The 23,918-nt window shown below is 32.8% G+C and overlaps 1 protein-coding gene across 7 annotated transcripts in view; it reads left to right on the forward strand.

Moving 5' to 3' along the window:
* NIPBL (NIPBL cohesin loading factor) overlaps window positions 1-23,918 on the forward strand; it is a 248,519-nt gene that overhangs the window by 124,265 nt on the left and 100,336 nt on the right. For 5 of the 7 annotated variants that reach the window (XM_037798981.1, XM_037798980.1, XM_037798978.1 and 2 more), the window contains exons 2-9: window positions 7,805-7,947; window positions 10,136-10,301; window positions 12,178-12,305; window positions 15,141-15,240; window positions 15,793-15,944; window positions 22,526-22,712; window positions 23,470-23,572; window positions 23,665-23,761. In XM_037798981.1, coding sequence (XP_037654909.1) covers window positions 7,884-7,947; window positions 10,136-10,301; window positions 12,178-12,305; window positions 15,141-15,240; window positions 15,793-15,944; window positions 22,526-22,712; window positions 23,470-23,572; window positions 23,665-23,761 — 997 coding nt within the window. In that variant the 5' untranslated portion in view covers window positions 7,805-7,883. Of the gene's footprint in view, window positions 1-7,804; window positions 7,948-10,135; window positions 10,302-12,177; window positions 12,306-15,140; window positions 15,241-15,792; window positions 15,945-22,525; window positions 22,713-23,469; window positions 23,573-23,664; window positions 23,762-23,918 lie in introns of those variants that run through there. The other 2 variants (XM_037798979.1, XM_037798982.1) reach the window with 2 other exon arrangements.

Raw genomic sequence — 23,918 nt, forward strand, 5'->3', positions numbered from 1 at the left:
TGATTCCCAGGGATGAATCTGGATGCGGCATCGTGGGATTGAGAACATCTTGACCAAAAGGGGGATGCGAAATGAAATGAAATAAAGCTTCAGTGGCTGAGAGATTTCAAATGGAGTTGAAAGGTCACTCTGTTGGACATTCTTACACACTATATAGATAACACTTTTTAGGTTTTAATATACTGGAGTAGGTGGAAGTAAATACCTGAAACTACCAAACTCCAATCCAGTAGCCTTGACTCTTGAAGACATTGTATAACAATGTAGCTTACAACAGGTGACAGTGTGATTATGAAAACCTTGTGGATCACACTCCCTTTATCCAGTGTATGGATGGATGAGTAGAAAAATGGGGACAAAACCTAAATGAAAAATAGGGTGGGATGAGAGGGGTGATTTGGGTGTTCTTTTTTTATTTTTATTTTTTATTCTGATTCTTTTTTGTGTAAGGAAAATGTTCAAAAATAGATTGGGGTGATGAATGCACAACTATAAGATGGTACTGTGAACAGTTGATTGTACACCATGGATGGTTGTATGGTATGTGAATATATCTCAATAAAACTGAATTTTAAAAAAAGGCCACAAAAGACACAAAATTTGGAGCAATTAATCAAAGAGGTACGCACAAACATGGCTTAGGGTATGAAGGACATGAAGAAGACCCTGGATGAGCGTAAAGAAGAATTTGCAAGAGTAAATAAAAAAAAAAAAAAATAGCAGATCTTATGGAAATAAAAAATACTGTTTATCAAGTTGAAAAAATTCTTGAGACACGTAACAACAGATTTGAAGAAGTAGAGGAATGAATTAGCGACCTCAAGGATAAGGTGATGTAAAGTGAAAGCATAAAAGAAACAAATGGTGAAAAAAGATTAAAAAACTTGAAATGGATCTCAGGGAAATGATGGACAACATGAAGCATAGAAACATAAGAATCATTGATGTTCCAGAAAGGGAAGAGAAAAGGGCTGGGAAGAGTATTCGAAGAAATTTGTTGGGAAAAACTTCCCAACCCTTCTAAATGACATAAATGTGCAAATTAAAGAAGCCCAACAGACTCCAAATAGAATAAATCCACATAAACCTACTCTGAGACATATACTGATTAGATTGTCAAATGCTGAAGAGGAGAAACTTCTGAAAGCAGCAAGAGAAAAGCGATTCACCACATGCAAGGGAAACAACATAGGACTAAGTACTGGCTACTCAGCAGGCACCATGGAGGCAAGAAGGTGTTGGTATGACATATTTCAGATTCTGAATGAGAAAAATTGTCAGCCAAGAGTTTTTTATCCAGCAAAGCCCTTCTTCAAAATTGAGGGAGAGTTTAAAATTTTCACAAACGCTGAAAGAATTTGTTAACAAGGGATCTGCCCTGCAAGAAATGCTATAGGGTGTACTACCAGCTGAGAAAAAAAAAGAGAGAGGTCTGGAGAAGAACACAGAACTGAAGACTTATTAGTAAAGTTAACGTGGAGGAAAAAAAGGGAAAAAAATAGATCTAAAATCCAAAGGATAAGATGGCTGGTTCAAGAACTTCCTTAACAGTAGTAACTTTGTGAATGGATTAAATTCTCCAATCAAAAGATACAGACTGGTAGAATGTATTAAAAAATAAGACCCAGCGATAAGCTGTTTCCAAGAGATTCATCTTAGACCCTGTGACACAAAGAGACTGAAAGTGAAAGGATGGAAAAAAATATTCCATGCAAACTGCCATCAAAAGAAAGCTAGGGAAGCTATAGTAATATCATACAAAATAGATTTTAAATGCAAAGATGTCATAAGCGATAACAAAAGACACTATATATTAATAAAAGGGACAATTCACCAAGAAGAAATAATTATAGCATGTTTATGCACCCAGTCAGGGAGCTCCAGAATGCATGAGACAAACATTGGCTAAACTGAAGGAAGCAAAAGACACATCTACAATAATAGTGGGAGACTTCAATACATCACTCTTTTTGATAGGTAGAACCACTAGACTAGAGGACCAATAAGGAAATTGAGAACCTAAACAATATGATAAATGAATTAGACTTAACAGATATATGTATGTGTACACACACACACACACACACACACACACGCATATATATATCATTGCATCCAAAGTACTAGGATATGCATTCTTCTCCAGTGCCCATGGAACATTTTGCAGGATAGTTCATATGCTGGGGCACAAAAAAAGTCTTAATAAATTTAAAAAGATTGAAATTATTCAAAGCACATTCTCTGACCACAATGGAATGCAACTAGACATTAACAACCACCAAAGAACCAGATCTTTCACAAATGTATGGAGGTTAAACAACACACTCCTGAACAACCAGTGGGTAAAAGAAGAAATTGCAAGAGAAACTGGTAAATATCTAGAGATGAATGAAAATAAGAACACAGTATATCAAAACCTGTTGGATGCAGAGAAGGCAGTACTGAGAGGGAAATTTATAGCTTTAAATGCATATATCAAAAAGCAAGAAAGAGCTAAAACTAAAGACCTAACTGAACAACAGAAGAGGATAGAGAATGATCAGTAAACTAACCTTAAAGCAAGTAGACAAAAAGAAATAACAAAGATTAAAGCAGAAATAAATGAGGTAGAAAATGAAAAAAAAACAATAGAGAAAATAAATGAAACCAAAGTTGGTTCTTTGAGATCAACAAGATTGACAGACCCTTAGCTAGACTGACAAAGTCAAAAAGAGAGAACACGCAAATAGAATCAAAAATGAGAAGGAGGTGGTTACTACAGATCCTGAAGATATAAAAAAAAAAAATCATAAGAGGATACTATGAACAACTGTATGGCAACAAGCTAGATAATTTAGAGGAAATGGATAATTTCCTAAAATCACACAAACAACCTGGACTGACCCAAGAAGAAATAGAAGACCTCAGTAAACCAGTCACAAATGAAGAGATCCAATCAGTCATCAAAAGTTCTACCTACAAATAAAAGTTCACAGCCAGATGGCTTCACACGGGAATTTTACCAACCTTTGCAAAAAGAACTGACACCATTCCTGCTCAAACTGTTTCAGAAAATTGAAGAAAAAGGAGCACTACCTAACTCATTTTATGAAGCTGATATCACTCTCATACCCAAACCAGGTAAAGACACTACAAAAAAAGGAAAACTATAGGCCAATGTCCCTAATAAATATAGTTGCAAAAATCATAAAGAAAATACTTGCAAATCAAATCCAAAGGCACATTAAAAAAATTACACACCACGATCAAGTGGGGTTCATTCCTGGCATGCAAGGGTGGTTCAACATAAGGAAATCAATCAATGTAATTCAACATATTAACAAATCAAAAGGGAAAAATCAAATGATCATCTCAATAGAAGCTGAAAAAGCATTCAACAAAATTCAACATCCCTTTTTTGATAAAAACACTTCAGAAGTAGAAATTGAAGGAACCTTCCTCAATATGATAAAGGGCCTATATGAAAAACCCATAGCCAACATAGTACTCAGTGGTGAGAGGCAGAAAGCCTTCCCCTTAAGATCGGGATCAAGGCAGGGATGCCCACTGTTACCTCTCTTGTTCAACATTGTGCTAGAAGTTCTAGCCAAAGCAATTCGCCAAGATAAAGATGTAACGGTATCCAGATTTGAAAGGAAGAAGTTAAACTGTCATTATTTGCAAATGATATGATCTGATATTTGAAAAATTCTGAGAATTTGACCACAAATCTACTTGAGCTAATAAACAAATTCAGCAGAGTGGTGGGATACGAGCTTAACGCACATAAGTCAGTAATGTTCCTATACACTAGTAATGACCTAACTGAAGAGGCAAGCAAAAAATAAAATAAAAATTCCATCCACAATAGTAACTAAAAAAGTCAAATACCTAGGAATAATTGGGATGTAAAAGACCTCTACACAGAAAATGACAAAATTTTACTAGAAGAAATTAAAAAGGATCTAAATAAGTTGAAAAATATTCCATACTCATGGATAGGAAGACTAAATATTGTTAAGATGTCAGTTCTACCCAAACTGATCTACAGAGTCAATGCAATCCCAGTCCAAATTCCAATGACCTATTTTGTAGACTTGGAAAAGCTAGTTATGAAATTTATTTGGAAGGGAAAGGGGCCTCAATTTGCCAAAAACACACTAAAAAGAGAAGAATGAAGTGGAAGGACTTAACAGTTCCAGACTTTGAAACCTACTATAAAGCTACAGTGGGCAAAACAGCATGGAATTGGGATAAAGGTAGACATATTGATCAGTGGATTCGAATTGAGAGTTTGGAGATAGACCCCCAGATATATGGTTGATTGCTTTTTGATAAGGCCCCCAAATCCACTGAACTGGGACAATTTAGTCTCTTCAGCATATGCAGCTGGAAAAACTGGATAGCTATAACAAAAAGAATGAAAGAGGAACCCTACCTCACACCCTATACAAAAATTAGCTCAAAGTATATCAAAGACCTCAATATAAGAGACAGTACTATAAAACTCCTAGAAGATAATGTAGGGAAACATCTTCAGGCACTAGTTTTAGGAGGTCACTTCTTAGAGCTTATACCCAAAGCACGAGCAACAAAAGAAAAAATAGATAAATGGAAACTCCTTAAAATCAAAAGTTTCTGTACCTCAAAGGAATTTGTCAAAAAGGTGAAGAGGCATCCAACACAATGGGATAAAATATTTGGAAACCATGTATCTGAAAGGAGACTGATACCTGCAAATATAAAGAAATCCTACAACTCAATGACAGTGGTACAAACAGCTCAATTATAAAATAGGCAAAGATATGAAAAGACATTTCCCCATAGAGGAAATATAAATGGCTAAAAAACACATGAAAAAATGTTCATCTTCACTAGCTTTTAGGGAAATGCAAATCAAGACTACGATGAGATATCATCTCACACCAATAAAAATGGCTACCATCAAACCAACAGGAAACTACAAATGCTGGACAAGATGTGGAGAAATTGGAACTCATTCATTGCTGGTGGGACTGTATAATGATACAGCCACTCTGGAAGACAGTTTGGTGGTTTCTCAGAAAACTACCCTATGATCCAGCAATTCCGCTTCTCTGTATATACCCAGAACATTTGAAAGCAGTGACACAGACATTTGTACACCAGTGTTCATAGCAGCACTGTTCACAGTTGTCAAGAGATGGAAACAATCCATGTGTCCTTCAACAGACGAGTGGATAAACAAAATGTGGTATATACATACAATGGAGTACTATGCAGCAGTAAGAAGCAAGAAGGTCCTGAAACATATGGCAACATGGATGAACCTTGAAGAAATAATTCTGAGTGAAATAAGTCAGACACGAAAGGAGAGATGCTGTATGTTACCACTTCTATGAACTACCTGAACAATGTAAAATCAGTGTATTAGGATATAAGAAAATTGGGAACCTACTGATAGACAGTAGCTTGTGAGGGGGAATGATAAATCTAATATGTTCAGATATGTTAATGATGGTGAATTCAAAGGTATGGTAATGGATAGGGGTGATAGTTGTTTGATAATGGGATTATAAGTATCAGAGCTATATTGAAGGCAGATAGCACTGAAAGGGGTTGTTTAAAGGCATATTTCCCATAGATCAGCACCACAAGATAGGAGCATGCATGATATACTTTTAAAGTATGACACTGGTACAGAGAGTTGACAATAGAAGGGTATATGGGAAAAGTCTCCATATTGCATACTAGGGACTATAATTAATAGAAATACCATGCTAGTATTACACAGATACTAGGGATAAATAATTAAGGGCTGACAAGAGCTATGAGATGTTTTGAGTCATGAGAATTGTTTAAAATGGAGAGTGATAAGGATTGTACATCTAAATGATGATAATGTGAGATATGGATGGATTACTGTGGATATAACATATGCTGTATGAATTTAGGAACCCCTTACTTCATAAGTCAAGCTCTCGATATTGAGGCTTGCTCGGGTGAAACTAATGACTGTAGAGAGGAGGCTAAGCTCACCTGTAATTATGCCTAGGAGTCATCTCCAGAAAACCTCTTTTGTTGCTCAAATGTGGACTTTTTCTCTCTAAGCCTAACTCTGCAAACAAATTCATCACCCGCACCCCAATGTGGGACAGGACTCCCAAGATGAATGAGCCTTCTTGGTGACATGGGATATGGATTTCGGGAATGGGCCTGATCCTGGCACCGAAGGATTGAGAGTAATTTTTGACCAAAAGGGGGAAAAGAAAGGCAGCAAAATAAGGTTTTAGTGGCTAAGAGAATTCAAATAGAGTTAGGAGGTTGTCCTGGAGGTTACTCCTGTGCAAGTCTCACTTAGATATGCCAGATGACCACAATATGATAGACCCAAGTCAACAGAAGTCCCAGAAACCTTAAAGAGTGCCTGGATCCCTATCTGAGACTCTATAAAGGTTTTACTCACTAAGTTGATTCATCAGAAACTTAGATTCTTCAGAGTGCTCGTATGGCAGCTAAATCCCAAAACCCAGAGGCAATAGCCTCTTCTAGAACATCAACTAGATGTGTCTCCTTTGCTCATAAAGTTGACACCCCTTTTCAACATGAACAGATTAGGGTGGTCACTGCCTAGACATCTCTGAAGATCTGGAAAATGATTGAACTAGAAGAAGGGGTAGCAACAGACAAGATGGGAATTTAACAAAGGATTATGAGTACTGAATATTTATATAATTTTCTTTTTCTTAGTTGCGAGGGTATTAGGATAGTTAGAAGGAAAGGATTGAAAAGGAAAGGATTGAAATGGTAGAACTGTAACCCATAGCATCCTTTGAAATTTGTTCTAAAGCTACTGGTTAAATGGTAGTTTGAAAGCTATACCTTTTTGTATGGATGTTATATTTCACAATAAGGGAATAACTGAAACTATGGTACTATAACATAATAACATTGGAAATTTCCTATATATCTATGTGTTAAATCATACTTTGAAAGATATTACCTTTTTGTGTATATGTTATATTTCATAACAAGGAAATAACTGAAACTGTGAAATTGTAACCTGTAATATTCTTTGAAATTTGCTCTCTAACTACTGGTTAAATTGCATTTGGAAAGTTGTCACTTTTATGTATATATCCTATATTCTACAATTAAAAAAAAATAAAGTAAGATGACTTTCAGCTGAATTTGTCTGAGTTTTTGTGGAGTAGTGGAAATTTGCTCTGGGTCTTGAAGGCTTCCTAGGTAGGGAGGATGTCTTAAAGAGATATATAAAGATAGGAAAATACTAAGTGGATTCAGGAGAATCTGAGTACCCATACCAGTTTGAAGAGGATGGTTTATGTAGAAGAGTGGTAAAAGACATAGCTAGAAAGGCAAGTTGAAGCTAAATTGTGAAATTGGATTTTTAATGTTCTTATGATGTGGAAAAGAATTATAGTGCTTATCAAGATTGCCTGAGTATCTCTGTCTAGCAGTATAGTCCAAAGATTAAAAATTCTGACTCTGGAGCCAGATTGCTTGGGTTCTAATTCTTGCTCCACAAATTACTTTAATTTCCCTGTAAATTAATTTCCTCATTAGTAAAATGCAGAAAGTAATAGTGCCTACCTTAAATGGGTTGTAAGGAGTGAGTTAATGTATTCAAAGCACTTTACAGTGCCTAGCACATAGTAAGTGGTATATGAATGATAGTTATTATTGTTATATAGATTGAACAAGAAAAACTGAAAACAATTTTACTTTTTTTAGTGATTAAGAACTTCCCCAATAACAATATATCGCTGATAATTCTAAGTTACTTGACATATTTTTACAAATAATTGTTTTTTGTGTGTTGCAGTGTTTGGGAAATGGGAAGTAATGACAGCTGGCACCTGAACTAAGTATTTCTATAGGCAACACCATTCTAGAACTTCAGGATGAATGGGGATATGCCCCATGTCCCCATCACTACTCTTGCGGGGATTGCCAGTCTCACAGACCGTAAGTTAATTTGGTTAATTTATCTATTTAGTGCTACTCTGTTAATGATTTTTAGAAAAACCGTACAAAAATTATCTGTGATGTCATAAATAACAGAAAAATTTTAAGATTTGAGATTGAGTGACAAACATCATTTCCTTTGATTTATCGGCACATACATGAATGTAATGGAATAAAACAAAGTTAGTGTGGCTAGTTAATATTAGGTAATTTCTTGATTTTTGTTTTCTGTGAATGCCCATTAAGAATTGGTAACGTGTTTGTTTGATGGTATAAAGAGATGAATGAAAAAGAATCAAAAAGGTGACAACATGAAGAAGCTCGTTTACATTCTGAAACCAATGTAGACATTTTTAAGCATTTATAGAAATAGTAATTGAAATTGCCCTTCAGAGAAGAAAATTTGTCCAATTTATATTAATTTATATATTTGATGGTATTTTGGATGCCATGTTCAGTGGTCTGTTGAAGTATGTCATAGATACCAGCAGCCTATTTTACTCTAAACACATAAGAACTTTCAAGAACATTGTGAATCTTTTGAGATTTATTTAATTTAATAGTTAGGGACTCATTCTTTTCGTAGACAGCTCTAAAATTCTTGGTCCCTGGGTAATGGAGCAAAAGGCCACCTACAATGATAGTCCCTGCATCATCGTACCTGAATAAATAAAGGGAAGAGAGATATGAACGGGAAGAGTGGAGAGTGAGAAAATGGCATACTTTTCTTTGTATAGAATTGTGCAAGATATGGTGGTTTATAATAAAGGGGCTTTGAGAAAATAGCTTCAAGAACTGTTTTTGCCGTGTTCAGGATCACCCAAATACTATTTCTCAGTTTTGCTTTTAGAGGGGTAAAACAGCCTACAGTTTCGAGCTTTGGAAACTAGAGTGACTCATTTATGAGGTCTACGTTAACAAGAAAGTTGTTGGTGGAGTGAGGATAGATGATGTAAGAAAACTTTTTAAAAGTGGATATAGTCTTTGTCATTACTTTGTTATAGCTAAGACATAAACTGTCCAGTATAGAGGGTTGCAAAGTCAGATATACTACTAGGGATTTTTTTTTTAATTCAGTTTTATTGAGATATATTCACATACTCTACAATCATGCATAGTGTACAATCAGTTGTCCACAGTACCATCGTATGGTTGTGCATTCATCACCAAAGTCAATTTTTGAACGTTTTCATTACTCCAAAAAATAAGAATAAGAATAAAAATATAAGTAAAGAAGAACACCCAAAACATCCCATCCTCCCTATTATTCATTTAATTTTTGTTCCCATTTTTGTACTTGTCTATCCATACACTGGATAGAGGGACTGTTAGCGGCAAGGTTTTCACAATCACAGTCACACCTTGTAAGCAACATAGTTATACGATCGTCTTCAAGAATTAAGGCTACTGGGTTGCAGTTCAACAGTTTCAGGTATTTCCTTCTAGCTATTCCTTTAGCATGATAGTTATCCTATTCCAGCAGCATGATAGTTAAACTAAAAACAGAGACACCTGACATTTCAGTTAGCTTCCTTAACCTTACAAAAAGAATCAATTTCCAATAGATGAAGATGCATTAATCAGCAGAATTTAAACTCCTGTAAAACATTTATGTTCTTTAGTTATCTGTTGGAGTAGAAGAGAGGGGAGAACTATTTAAGATTTCATAACTTAAACAGAATTCCTTAGATATTCTTCTTCCTTCAGAGTCCTATCCTACGAATACTGTGCTACTAAAGTCAGGTATTTATTTTTGTATATACTTTGCTTTAAAAAAATATTACTTGTCTGATAAAGAGTCAGGTATTGTTATTTGGAATATTTATGTGCAAGTACTAGTGATTCTGATAAATTTTATAAGCAAGAATAAATGAAATTAATGAATATATTTTCATTCTGCTAAATTGGAAGTAAGTTTCTAACCTGACCTCTTTGTCTAGTCCTTTGTTGAATTGATAAAATTTAAGAAATGAAAAACAAATATGACTATAAAGGAGCTGTATTTTATTCTTAGAAAGTAGCAAAATCTTTTATGGTCCAAGTTATGTTTGGGAGGTTTCAGGAGGTTGATTGGATGTGTTGGGAGAGAGGAAGAATGCCTTTTAATAATCTTATTTTTATCCTCCAAACTAAAGAAACGCTTCTGAGGTCATTCAAATTCTAATAACCTGATTTTTATTCCAAATAGTCCTGAACCAGCTGCCTCTTCCATCTCCTTTACCTGCTACAACTACAAAGAGCCTTCTCTTTAATGCACGGATAGCAGAAGAGGTGAACTGCCTTTTGGCCTGTAGGGATGATAATTTGGTTTCACAGCTTGTCCATAGCCTCAACCAGGTATCAACGGATCACATGTAAGTATAATCAATTACTTATTACATCTAAAAGTAAAAGTGAAAATTTTTGTTCTTATTAATAAAATCAATATTCCTGATTTTATTTTTTATTTCAAAAATTTTAGATCCATAGTTTATTTTTAAAATACATCAATTGTGTGAAGAAATTAATGAGATTTTAATAGGCTGTAGTTATTTTGAGACAACAATTGTGATCCATGTATTTCTAAAATGATTTTTAGCTCTGTTGGAATAATCTTGAGATCCATTATGTTGTGCAGAAATCTCAGATTGCTAATGGAGCTATCTCCCCTTTTCCTGGTATTGCTAGAGTAGTTAGAATTCCCAGGCACACTATGGAATATGCTGCTAGCTTTAGCTGGAGTAGGCCCACTTGTTTCTCATGGGAAGTGTAATAAGAACTCAAGGACTGACTCTATGGAAGGCTGCTCCAGAATTTGAGACTAATTTTTCCTAGGATTTACACTGAACTATCAGAGCATAGATGTGCATTTTCACACAATAGACGTTAAAAAATATTGACATAAGTAAGCAGTGTATTTACACATTTTTTTTGTGCACAGGAATGTACCTTTTTAAATTTATTTTTTAATAGGAAAGCAATATATCCTTGTATCTTAATTCAAAATGTATAAAAGTTAAATCTCTCATCCTTATGCTTTCCCATGCTACTGCACAGTAGTAATCATGTGTCATTCCATTCTTTAATTAACTTTTATTTTTAATTTAAGGATTCATTTGTTTAGGGGCAAAGGATAAAGCACATTATAATGGAGAGATTTCTGCCATTAGATGCAGTACATACTTTGGAGCCATTTTTATACCTGATGTCTCTAAGGTGAAATAACCAAATGTGAATTTTCTGGTGGAGAGTCTGAGAAGTGATTGGTTAAAACCAGAAAGAAGGTGAAATACTATTATTTTGTTAGTCCAGAAATTCTACAGTGTAATTACTGTCACTTCTTATATCTGTACATACTTACACACCAGTTTTCACCAAATATTTAAAGAATAAAAGGAAATGGCCCATGTACAGTTCGGATTTATTTTATAGAGACCTCTTTCAGATTGCCCCCAGAAAATATTGAGTCTTATAATTGGACACCATTTTTTATAGGATTTTATTGTTGGATTGAATGAGTGGAACGTTGACATTTAGAAAGCAAAATTTAAAATATTGCCTCTAAAAAAAACAAAAACAAATAAAAACAAAAAAATATTGCCTCTATTTAATATTCATATCTGTAAATTTAATTTTTGTTCTTTCAAGTGAATTGGTAATTGCTATGGTACTTAAATACTTGATTCTTTTTTCCCCTCTCATGATTTTGAGCAGAGAATGTTAAGATGGAAAAATCACATACCTCTGGGTCTTATCTGAACAAGTATGGCAACAGTATTTTCATTCAGAGGATGTTCCTAGTAAATTGGACTCATTTATATTCAGATGTATGGAAGAAAATACATTCCAAGCCCAAGTATCAGCTTCTTTGCATAATTATCACCTCTAACCCTTCCATTATTTTGAGTAGTTTAGAGTGGACTCTATTTTGTACTTTAAAACTAATGTTTTGGGTTGTTTTTGTTTTTTGTTGTCATTTTTCTGTTTAAAGTAAAACAGAAAAAAAGTTTGTCCTAAGAAGAACTCCTTTCTGTCATTTTTGATTATTGTTTTCTTCCTGGGATAGCATCTTTGAAAATTCATTGTTGAACATACCTTTGTGATTTGTTTTCATACCCTGAGTCTTCTTGATTTTCTGTTTCAGCCTTTTCTGATTTCACCAGTGAGTTGTTGCATAATTTGTTTAGAATAGGGAATTTTTAATAAATTAATCACAATTTTAATTTTTCATATATATTTTTTCAATGCCAGAGAATTGAAAGATAACCTTGGCAGTGATGATCCAGAAGGTGACATACCAGTCTTGCTGCAGTCCGTTCTGGCAAGGAGTCCTAATGTTTTCAGGGAGAAAAGCATGCAGAACAGATACGTACAAAGTGGTAAGTTTTTAATTGAATTTTGTAGTGTGTTTTTATTATGAGTCCTATACCATAACTTGCCTCACATGTAATTAAACTCAAGCATCTCTTCTAACAAACTGGCGTATCATCTATCATATGATCTAGGAATGCGGTGTTGATACATTTAATCAAGCCAAGAACAATAAGGAAAGTAGATGGATGTTAATATTCTTGCAACTTAACAAAATTCTTTAGGAATTAGACAAAACTTAAAGTTTATTTTGTTGGATATTTCAAAATTTTTAGTTTGCTCAAAGAGCTTTAGAATTTTTTTTTTACTTTATAAAAGCATAGAATTGAAATGAAAGAAGTCTTTTCATTAACCAAATAGTAAAAAGGTTTGCCAACCTTTTGAACATACTGCACATGTGTAAATAATTATGCCAGCTTATAATTTTAGTATTGATTGTGGTGGCATTCATGCTTATCTAGTAAATGGTTTAACACATCTATTACCTTGGCAACAGAAAAATTCATTTATAATAAGTATCATTATTAAAGAAAAGCAGGCGATACCCAACATAGATATAATTTTAATGTAGTAAAGGAATACCTTTGAATTGGGAGCATTGTTCTGGTCTCAAGCTTACTGAATCTGGCATGCCCAAGTACCTACTTGGCTCTCCAGATCAAAATAAGGAATTACTATTTAGAACAGCTCAGGAAGATCCAATTTAGTTAATTGATCAACTGTGTTCAAGAATATTGCCAGATTCATACAGGTTTCCTTTATTGGCAACATCTCCATGAAGCTCCATATTCCATTTCCCGGTTTTGTTGCTGTTGTTTTTAATAGCATTGCTTTGTTGATTTGGTGTGTTTGTGTGTGGGTTGTATTTTTAAAGCTGTTGTGTAGTTACTATCCATTCCCCATTGTGACTCCACAGGAATGCCTCTGCCCAACTCAGTTTTCAGCAAGTTGAAGGCAGGTTTACAAGGCAGAACTGTGTCTTAACCAGAACTACTAATAAGTTAGGTTGTAGTAGAAGGAAAAACATAGGAATATTGAAAGGAAAACTAGAGTTATGAATGTTGGGATGAAAGAAAATTTGGAGAGAGAGTAGATTGGAAGAAAGAATAATAGATAGGAATATTAAGTATAAGAGAATGTGAGTAAATATAACATTGAATAAAAGTAGTCTTCCAAGGCTATTAATACTATATTTTTAAAACTTTTTCAATATTTAATTTGGGTTATATCTAATAAAATCTTTTAAAGTATTCACTCACCTGTCAGTCACCTATTTTGTGTTCTAAACTATTATACTTATTTTTTAGTCCAAAATGGTTTTTTCTTCCATATTTTCTGTGAAAACATAAACTTGTATTTATTGGATATGATGATTTTTCAAAACGTTTTTTCTGGTGGCATATTGCTTTTAAAGAAGATTCTTGCTAAATGTAAATACAATCACACACAGGGAGAAGATTTAATAATTTGCAAATCACTTTAAGTATAGCTTTTTGAAACTTTGAGATACTCAGAAAAGATTGTTAAATTTCATTTACCCACTTTATTTATAAAGCCATTCAGTTACTTTTGAACTAGTACTTCCAGCTTGTTCCAATGATGACTGTGCAGGGAAAAAAATTTTTTTAACCTCCTATCTCAGGTATTGTACTCCCTCTCAAAAAAAAATTAAATAAAAATAATCCAGTAACAAAAATTATATTAATTAAATTATTAAGCTATTGGAACATGTGATTTAGTACAGAATTTAAGTTGGAAAGAGAGCTCAAAAATTGAAATTTAGATTATATACATAAGATTAATGCACTACTAGTGGTAGACGTGGTAATTTGAAGCCCTCATCTCATTCATCTACTGCCTTTAGAGCTAGAATCTCTTCTGTAATATTCCAAGGAAATGAAAATGTAGCTTCTGTTTGACATTTCTGGCAAAAGGCACTTTTCATATCAACAGCAAGAAATGAAATTTGGGAATTCATGTAATTTAATGCTTGAAACTTCCAAGAAGAGATTACCTTTAGAAATCATAACAATTCAAGGTTAATCATAGATTTGACCTCTAGTTCAAAAATGTCTAACTGAATTTTTCTCCATCTCCTATATAATAAGATTCTATTTTCATAACAATTGAGGGAACAGTATCTATCTTGAAAAGAGATGAATGATGATCTGAAAGCTATCCCCACATTTTCGTTCATTAATCAACTATTTATTTAATCCCTATTATGTAGCAAAGAATTATTATCATAGAAAGAGTAACATTCTGTTTTTGCTTCAAGAGACAGGATTAGTTTTTGCTTCAACAGACAGGATTAGGAATTTTGGGTGGAAATTGCAAGAACTCAAACTTGGGTCCCTAAATAAAATACTTTCTAAAACCTAAGGCTAAACCACAATGAAACAAATAGTTTTGTGAAATTAAGTTCTCAAGCACAGGAAATGTTCTTGTAGTAAAGTTACTCCATGTACTAGAAAAACCATCCATAGGCCTGTTGTAATATGAAGTATAGTATTTGTTCAACAGTTATGCAAGGTGACTTCTAAAAATACTTTGCAGTTCTATGGCTAAATGATAGAACATTGAGTAAGTAAAAGAAAAAAGTAAAATAAAATCTCTGTCTTTAGTTCTGCTGTAGTTACGTGGTAAAAGAATGTTTTTGTAAAAGTGACTGTACTTGATATTTACAGATTTATAGCTTCTATATTTTGCTCTTCAAAATGAAAATAGTCAAAAAATGAAAGAAAAGAACTTTTTAATGCTTGTGAAATTCTGATTTAAATCATTTTGGGATACTTTACTGTTAGAAGAAAATAACGTTTAACGTATTTTTGTGTATTGCATAGGAATGATGATGTCTCAGTATAAACTTTCTCAGAATTCCATGCACAGTAGTCCTGCATCTTCCAATTATCAACAAACCACTATCTCACATAGCCCCTCCAGGTAATATATAGTGTTTATTTAGTATTCTTTTCTGTGACAAATATGCTTATGACTATGCAATGTATATATTTAGGGAATGGTGAATTATATGTAGTAAAATAGTTGAAATGCTTACTCTTAAATAGAAATCCACCTGTATATTTAACTTCAAATATTGCATATAGAAATATTATATTAATTGAAGTAGCTGCCATCTTAGTCATATAATTTCATAAAATCAAAATAATGTGTTAAAATAATTGATGATTTTGCAATAAATAAGAAAATTATAATAGGGTATAATTTATCTTAGGGAACATGGCTTTATATACCTTAAACAGTTGGTCCTTTTATGCAAGTAAAGTAAATGGATGGGATCAGTTTTCACAAACTGCTTTGTTTAACCCTTAGACTATGAATTGTGAATGATTGTTGTAGTTATCCATTTCACAAAATTGTTGTTTGTGTAGATTTTATGATACATAAATTAATATTTGAAGTTTTTGACAAATTTCAAGGAATAGCATATTTATTTCATTTCCTGATAGTTGTTATTTGGGTTTTATGTTTTAGCCGGTTTGTGCCACCACAGACAAGCTCTGGGAACAGATTTCTGCCACAACAAAATAGCCCAGTGCCTAGTCCATATGCCCCACAAAGCCCTGCAGGATACATGCCATATTCCCATCCTTCAAGTTATACAACACATCCACAGATGCAGCAAGGTAAGAAAGTTGTTACTTTACTGGGAAATGTGATATAATCTAATGAACTATAATTCTAAACAAATTCATTTATTTCTTTTTATAATTTTTAAAACACAAACTAAAATGCAATGCTATATACTTATTTATTAATCAACATTTTTAAGCTATGGTTTAAACATTTAAAAACATGTTACATTTATCCTTGGGAATTTGTCATTTGGGAAGTGAAAGGAGCGATGCCATTTTGACACTTAAGAGTAGGTTACTATATAGCTGAGTATATTTAGTTAAGAAATTAAGAACTGCTTTTTTTATTGGGCTTTTTCTTCTTACAGTAGAATTAAGTCAAAGAGGGAAGTATGATTTAATTGGCAAAGTATATATAGTGTGAAAAATTGACTGTATATAAAGTTGATACAGTACTAGCATAGGAAAATTAATCTTAGATGAAAACTTCTGGGGTTAGGTTACTAGTTCTCAATTAAATTCAAATATTGATAGAGAATATGATATCTTTTTAAGGTTATATTACCTTGGAATTTACTTCACAACTACTGCATAATTGATTCATCATGAATTTATTTATACTTTTTTGGAAAAAAATTTTAAAAAACAGTGAAGTACAATTAAAGATAATATAACAAACATCTTTAGCTTTCTCCCAGTTAATTAACAGCAAATTTTGAACATTGGCTCTCAGTCATTAGTTCCTAGATATAATCTTGTTTTTTTATTGCTTATGGATAACTTTTAACTCAGTCATCCAATAAAACAGCCAACTTCTGGTTCTCCAAAGCTATATAATGAAATATCAGATTAAGACCATTTCACACACTAACTCAAGTTGAAACCTGGAGACAAATCACACATTTGGAACAGACGCCGGGAAAAAATACTGAATTTAGTGTGAGTAGTGAACGTATGAGAAAGTATTAGACTTATGTCTCATAGACTCTTAATGCTTGTGAACTGTTAATATACTATAGTGCACAAAAGTATGAGGAACATTACTGATATTATTAATCAAAGGAAAAAATCAAAGGGCACATTTATTTCTTATGGAAATGTCTACAAAGATCTAAATATGTTAGGAAAGTACATAAGTTTTACTCTAAATACTGTGTTGATGTCTTTTAACAAAATAAATTCAGCTTCTTCAAAAGCGTAAATTGAGATCACAGCATCAAAAGAAATATACTTTGAAAGCTTGTTCAGTGATGAGTCATGTTTTGGAAATTCTGAGATACTTGAGGAACTAAAAAAGTTACTAATGGTTTAGCCTTAACCAGATATTAAAATTTTTCTAAATAAGAAAATTTAGTCTCACAAGAAACAAATGGATAGATCAGTGGGACAGAAAAAAAATCCAAAAATAAGGCAAATATCTATGGGAATTAGAGTATGAGAAAGGTAGCATGTAAAATATTTTTCTCAACTTTATATTTAAGAATTGTAACCATGCCAAAAAGTTGAAAGAGTAGCACAATGAAACCCTTCACTGACAGACATCAGCACACTTTGCCCTTAAATACATCTTCTAAAGAATGAGATTCTCCTATATGACCATTAAATGGAATAATTAACCCCTAAAAAATTTAAGAACAGTTGTATATCATCATCTCATAGCCAGTCTGAATTCAGTTTTCACCAATTATCCCAAATAGGTCTTCATAATTTTTTTTTCCTTTTCAAAGTATACTATAATCTAGTACCCCACATTTTATATTTGCTTTTTACATCTTTTTTTGTCTGTTTTAATCTAAAACATCCCCATACCTTTTTTCCCCTGTGACAGTTTTTATTCTTTGAAGAGTCTGTGCCATTTTTATTGTGGAATGTCCCATATTCTAGACTTCACTGTTAACTCATAATGATGCTTAATTTTTCTTATAACCCCTATATTTCCTATAAACTGGAAGTTAGCTTTAAAGCTTGATTAGTTTCAGTTATATATTTTTGACATGAATACTCCATAAGTAATGTTTGCACTTTATATTGCATCACATCAGAAAGCTTGTGATATTAGGTGGTTCCATTATTATTAGGTGGTGATATTTAGGTGGTGATCACCTGATCTCTTCATTGTAAAAGTACATTTTTTTTTCTTTTGCAACTAGTAATTAAATGTCTTTGGTATTAATTTTGAGATCATTCAAATATACTGTTTCCCAATAACTTTTTATTTAAAGGGTTTAGCATTAGTAATGATCTTCACTTCATCACTTTTTACACTGGTCATTGTAGAAAAATGGTGATTTTCTAATTCTGTCATTCTAAACATGGCGTTTAAAATTTTTTTATTTTAATTTTAAAAATGGTTAAGAATGAATCATTTAATACATGGTGAGTGATGGGTTGATTGGCTAAGCATTTTGAAAATGTAGTTGGATTCCTAGATAACCGAAATCAAAAATGTTCTAGATATACTATTTACAAGTTAGTTGTTTGGGTTTTTCTAAGTCGTAAAATTATTAGAAGAAAATATGGGTGAATTTTTGGTAATCTTAAAAGTTGAGAAGGCCTCATTTCTAAGCAGACATAAAACCTGGAATCCAGAAATAAATGAAATAGAATGATTTATTATAAATTTCTTTATGAGAGGAAAGACCATAAATAAGGACAAGTAGATATTGGGGAATTATTCCTGCATTTATTACGAACAAAAAACATTTTTTAACATAACAAGATCTCATAGACTGATAAGAACAAGACAAAAATAGACTAAAAGAGGTAAACAGGCAATTTACTGAAAAGAAAAGTAAGTTGGATACAGAAAGTTGGATGCAGAGAGGTTTAATAAATATATGAAATATGTGGTCAACATGGCTCACAACTGTAGAGATAGGGATCAAAATGAAATAAAATTTTATACCAGTTAGGTTGGTAAACATTTTACAATAATAGCAAGTAACAGCAAGGATGAAGGCTTATAAGAACTTCTTATAGCCCTGAAAGGGATATAAATTGGTACAACTTTTTTAGAGAGCAGTTTGGTGGTATCATAATTTAAAATGCATATACCTTACTCAGTAGTTTAACATCTCTTCCCTTGAAAAGAGGGAGAAGATCAAAATGTGCTCAGACTGGTTCAATGACAAGTTCCATCAAACTTTCGAGGAAGAGATAATCTAATCTTAAGCCATTCCAGAAAAACAAAAGTTGGCTCTCTCCCAATTAATTTTATAACTTTGTATAACTATCTTGATAAAATCAAATGAAGTAAGGAGAGTATAAGAAAGGAAAATGATAGGCCAATCATTACATATGAACATGGAAACAAAATTTCCAAATAAAGTATTAGCAAACCAAATAATCACTGTTACCAATATGTAACAAAATTTTATGTGCATAAGGTATCAGCAGATTGATTAGCATTAGATAATTAATTTAACACAGATTGAAAGAGTAGGGATCATATGATCATCTTAATGCAAAAAGAAAGTTCAACTTCCATTTCTGTTTTTAAAAAAGTTTTCATGGAATAAGAATAAAGTGGCATAATTTTATCCTGTAAAGGCTGTCCATCTAGTGGTGAAAAATGGGATAGGACATCATTGCCTATAATCACCACTTTTATTCCATGTGGTGTGGGGCATCCCTGCCAGTACAGGAAGAGAAGAAGTATAAAGCAAAACTAAAATTATTCGTAAGGAAGAAACCGAATGTCATCATTTTCAGATGATGTGATTGTCTTCATAGAAAATCCAAGAGATGCTACAGACAAAGTATCAGAATTAATAGTAGTGTTTCACAGTTACTGCAATCAAGATTATTATACTGCAATCAACTGCATTTTTGTACACCAAAAATAGGCAATTAAAACTATAATCTTTTTAGAGTATCACTAGAAATTTCAAGATAAACCATAAAATATCTGGGAATAAATTTAACATAACATGGAAGAGGACCTTTGGTGAAGAAAATTATAAAACTTTTGAAAGAGATCAAAGAAAACCCAAGAAAATGGCAAGTTATGCCACTTCATGAATGGGAAGACTCAATATGATAAAGATTGGAATTTCATCCAAATCTATAAATTCAGTACAATTTCAATAAAAATTCTAAGCAAGGTTTTTGTGAAACTTAAGCAGTTTCTAAAAATTCATATGGAAGAATCGAAATCCAAAGATAGACAAGATAGTCTTGAAAAGTAGCAAGGTGTATTGATCTAACAAGAATCAAATTTATTGTGGTATCAGTACAGATGTAGAAAAGTTGAGAATGGTAGAAGTAGAACCTGATAAAGAACCTAGGAATATACCCGTGAACAAATGGAAACTTGGTGCATACACGGTGTTATATGTTAATGAGAAAAGGATGGTCTCATTAATAAATGGTGGTGAAATCATTTGTTATCCCTATTGGAAAAAGTAAAATTGGGTCCCTGTCTCACATTACACATAAAGGTAAATTTAGATGGATTAAAGACTTAACTGTAAAATAGATTAATTGGACTTCATCAAAATTAAAAACAAAGGACATTATTAAGAAAGTGAAAAGACAGCCTACAGAATGGGAAAAAATGTTCAGAAATCATATCTCCGATAAAGGTTTAATATTCAAAATATATAAACAATTCGTACAACTCAACAACAAAAAGCTAAGCAACTCAATTAAAAATGGGCAAAGACTTTAATAAACATTTCTCCAAAGAAAATACACAAATGGCCAAACAGCACATGAAAAGATGCTTGACATCATAAATCATTAGTATATGCAAATCAAAACCACAGTGAGATACCACTTCATACCCACTAGGATGGCTATAATTCAAAATTAGGAAATAACAAGTGTTGGTGAGTATGTGGAAAACCTGGAGCCCTCATGTTTTGCTGATGGGAATGTCAAATTGTGCAGCCACTGTTAAAAACAGTCTGGCAGTTCCTCAACAAGTTAAACATGGAATTACTACTCTGTATGATTCAGCAGTTCCACTCCTAGATATATACCCAAAAGAATTGAAAGTGAGGACTCAAACAGATACTTGTATGCCAATGTTCATAGCAGCAGCAATCACAATAGCCAAAAGGTAGAAGAAACTCAAGTGTCTTATCAGTAGGTGAATGGATAATCAAAATGTGTTGTATGCACACGATGGATATATTCAGCCATAAAAATGAATGAAGTTCTCATACATGGTGCAATGAACCTTGCAAGCATTATGCTAAGTGACATAAGCCAGACCCAAAACAAGTATTGTAGAATTCTACTTATATGGACTATCTAGGATTGGCAAATGTGTAAAGACAGAAAATACAATAGTGTTTGCCAGAGGCTGGGGGGAGAGTATAATGGGGAGTTACTGCTTAATAGGTACAGAATTTCTGTTTGGGACGATGAAAAAGGTCTGGAAATGGATAGTGATGATGGTTACAATATTGCGAATGTACTTACTGCCGCTGATTTGTACACTTAAAAATGGTTAAAATGGTAAATTATGTTATATTCTACCACAATTGAAAATGTCTTTTAAAAAAAATGACTGTGAAAAGCAAAACTGTAAAACTTTTAGAAGAAAATATAGGCAATTATCTTTATGACTTGTATTAAAGAGGATTTCTTAAAACAGACCAAATCTGTAAGGGGAAAGATTAGAAATTTCAAGATAAAGATTTATTTTAACCAACAAATAATTCAGGACTACATGAAGAACTCTCACAATATATTAAGACAAAAACAAAAACCAGTAGAAAAATGTGCAAAGTTTGTACATAGACTAAGAGGGAATCAGAATAGCCAGTACGCATGTAAAGATGCCTGACTTCACTAGTAATCAAGCAAGTGCAAATTAAAATGACATTTTCCACCCTTGGATTGATGAAAATTGTTGGCAAGGCTATAGAACAGTAGGGACTCATATACTACTAAGTGAAGTACAAATGACATAATTAATTGGAAAGCTATTTGATAATATTTAGGGAAGTCTAAAATGGGCATATTCAAGCAATTTCACTCCTCGGTATTGAACCCTAGAGCTCTTACACATTTGTGTAAGGAGTCATGTATTTGAATATACATTGCAGTATTGTTTATGGCAGCAAAAATTTTTAAACAGTTTAAATGTCCATCATAAGAAGGGGTAAATTGTGTGTATTATACAACAGAATTATATGTAATTTTTAAAGTCAATGAATTCAAAACTATGTATATAAAAATAGATACATCTCAACATAATGTTGAATTAAAAAGCATATTTATAGAAGGATATATACATATATACCATTTATATAAAGTTTTATGCAAAATTACGTGTATTATTTAGGAATATATTCATTCATAGCAAAGTTACAAAAGTATGCGTAGGTAGAATGAACTTTAAATTCAGTATACTGGTTATCTCGAGAGAGTAAAGGGAAGGGAATGGGGGAGAGGAATACACAGATGAATGGGGTTCTTCATCCATATCTGTAATGTTTTACTTTTCAAAACTAGATCTGACTGACATCTGGCACAGTGTGAAAATTGATCAAGCTATAATAGTCAATAAATGAGTGTTTGTTTATTATTCTTTGTACTTTCTTTATACTCTAAATATTTCTTGTGAGCCATTATTATTCTCTAAAAATTTTATGAAACTTTTTTGTTCTTTTTAATTTCAGCATCAGTGTCAAGTCCCATTGTTGCAGGTGGTTTGAGAAATATACATGATAATAAAGTTTCTGGTCCGTTGTCTGGCAATTCAGCTAATCATCATGCTGATAATCCTAGACATGGCTCAAGTGACGACTACCTACACATGGTGCACAGGCTAAGTAGTGACGTATGTAACATATTAGTATCATTAAGGTAATAAAACAGTCTTAATAACTTAGTATTTCAATTCCACATGTGTTTACAGGGTATGTGCCATTTATTGAGGATTGCACTAGGTACTGAGAATCTATGAGCAAGACGGTTCCTGTACCCACAAAGCTTAGTCTAGAGCAGGAGTTGGTCATCTATGTGCAGTGGCCTGGCCTATTAGCCAAGAATGGTTTTTATGTTTTTAAAGAGTTATAAGAAAAAAAAAAAAAATAACAGCAACAAAGAACAATATGGTACAGAGTCTCTATGTGGCCCATAAAGTCTAAAGTATTTACTGTCTGACCCTTTACAGAGAAGGTTTGCTAGTCTCTAATCGAGAGGTTTAGGTTCTTAATGAAATACAATTTCAGTTTTAAGTTATTAACAGCTGCTCACCCAAAATATTTTCTTAAGTAGTGAATCATTATTTATTAATACCTGGGTCTTTTTCCCTTTAAAACCTGTAAAAAAAAACTTTTTTTTCCCTGCAATTTAGTTTTGCTTTGATGTTTTTAAAAGATTACGAATATTGGAAATTTGTTTTGCTATTGATTTGGTGCTGTATTTTCATGTAAGCTACATGTATCTGTATAAAAGAAATAAGAATTATCTTAGCCCTAAGGATAACAGAAATGATAATGGATTCTGCCTTGAGACATTTACATCCTAGTAGGGTGTTCACAGCTCCTTTTGTAGAAAATAGCAAACAAAAATGGAGCATACTAGTAACACCAATTTTCTTATTCATTGCCATGCTTAGGCTGTTGATTCTTTTGGATACAATTCCAATTCTCCTAAGATATACCAAGAAGAAAACAGGGAAGTTCAGAAGAATTATGCTTTTGAATATCAACACTTTACCTGTCAGTAATTTATGTGTTTTATTGGTTCTCTTTAAGATTTCTCAAAAGCCTCTCCTATCATTAAACATATAAATTGTATACTCTGTTCTTAGGATGGAGATTCTTCAACAATGAGGAATGCAGCACCTTTTCCCTTGAGGTCTCCACAACCAGTATGTTCTCCTGCTGGAAGTGATGGAACTCCTAAAGGTATTATTGTAACTAAAATTTCATTTAGCATTTTATATTTCAAGTTGAGTAAAGACTAAAATGTCTTTGAGTAGATACCAGAAGTTATTCTCTACTGTTTTCATTTATTGTACAGAACAATAAATAAACCTATACTTAAGCAAGCCTAGGTCATGGG

Source organism: Choloepus didactylus, chromosome 11 (assembly GCF_015220235.1).
Source record: "Choloepus didactylus isolate mChoDid1 chromosome 11, mChoDid1.pri, whole genome shotgun sequence".
Taxonomy (NCBI): Eukaryota; Metazoa; Chordata; class Mammalia; order Pilosa; family Megalonychidae; genus Choloepus; species Choloepus didactylus.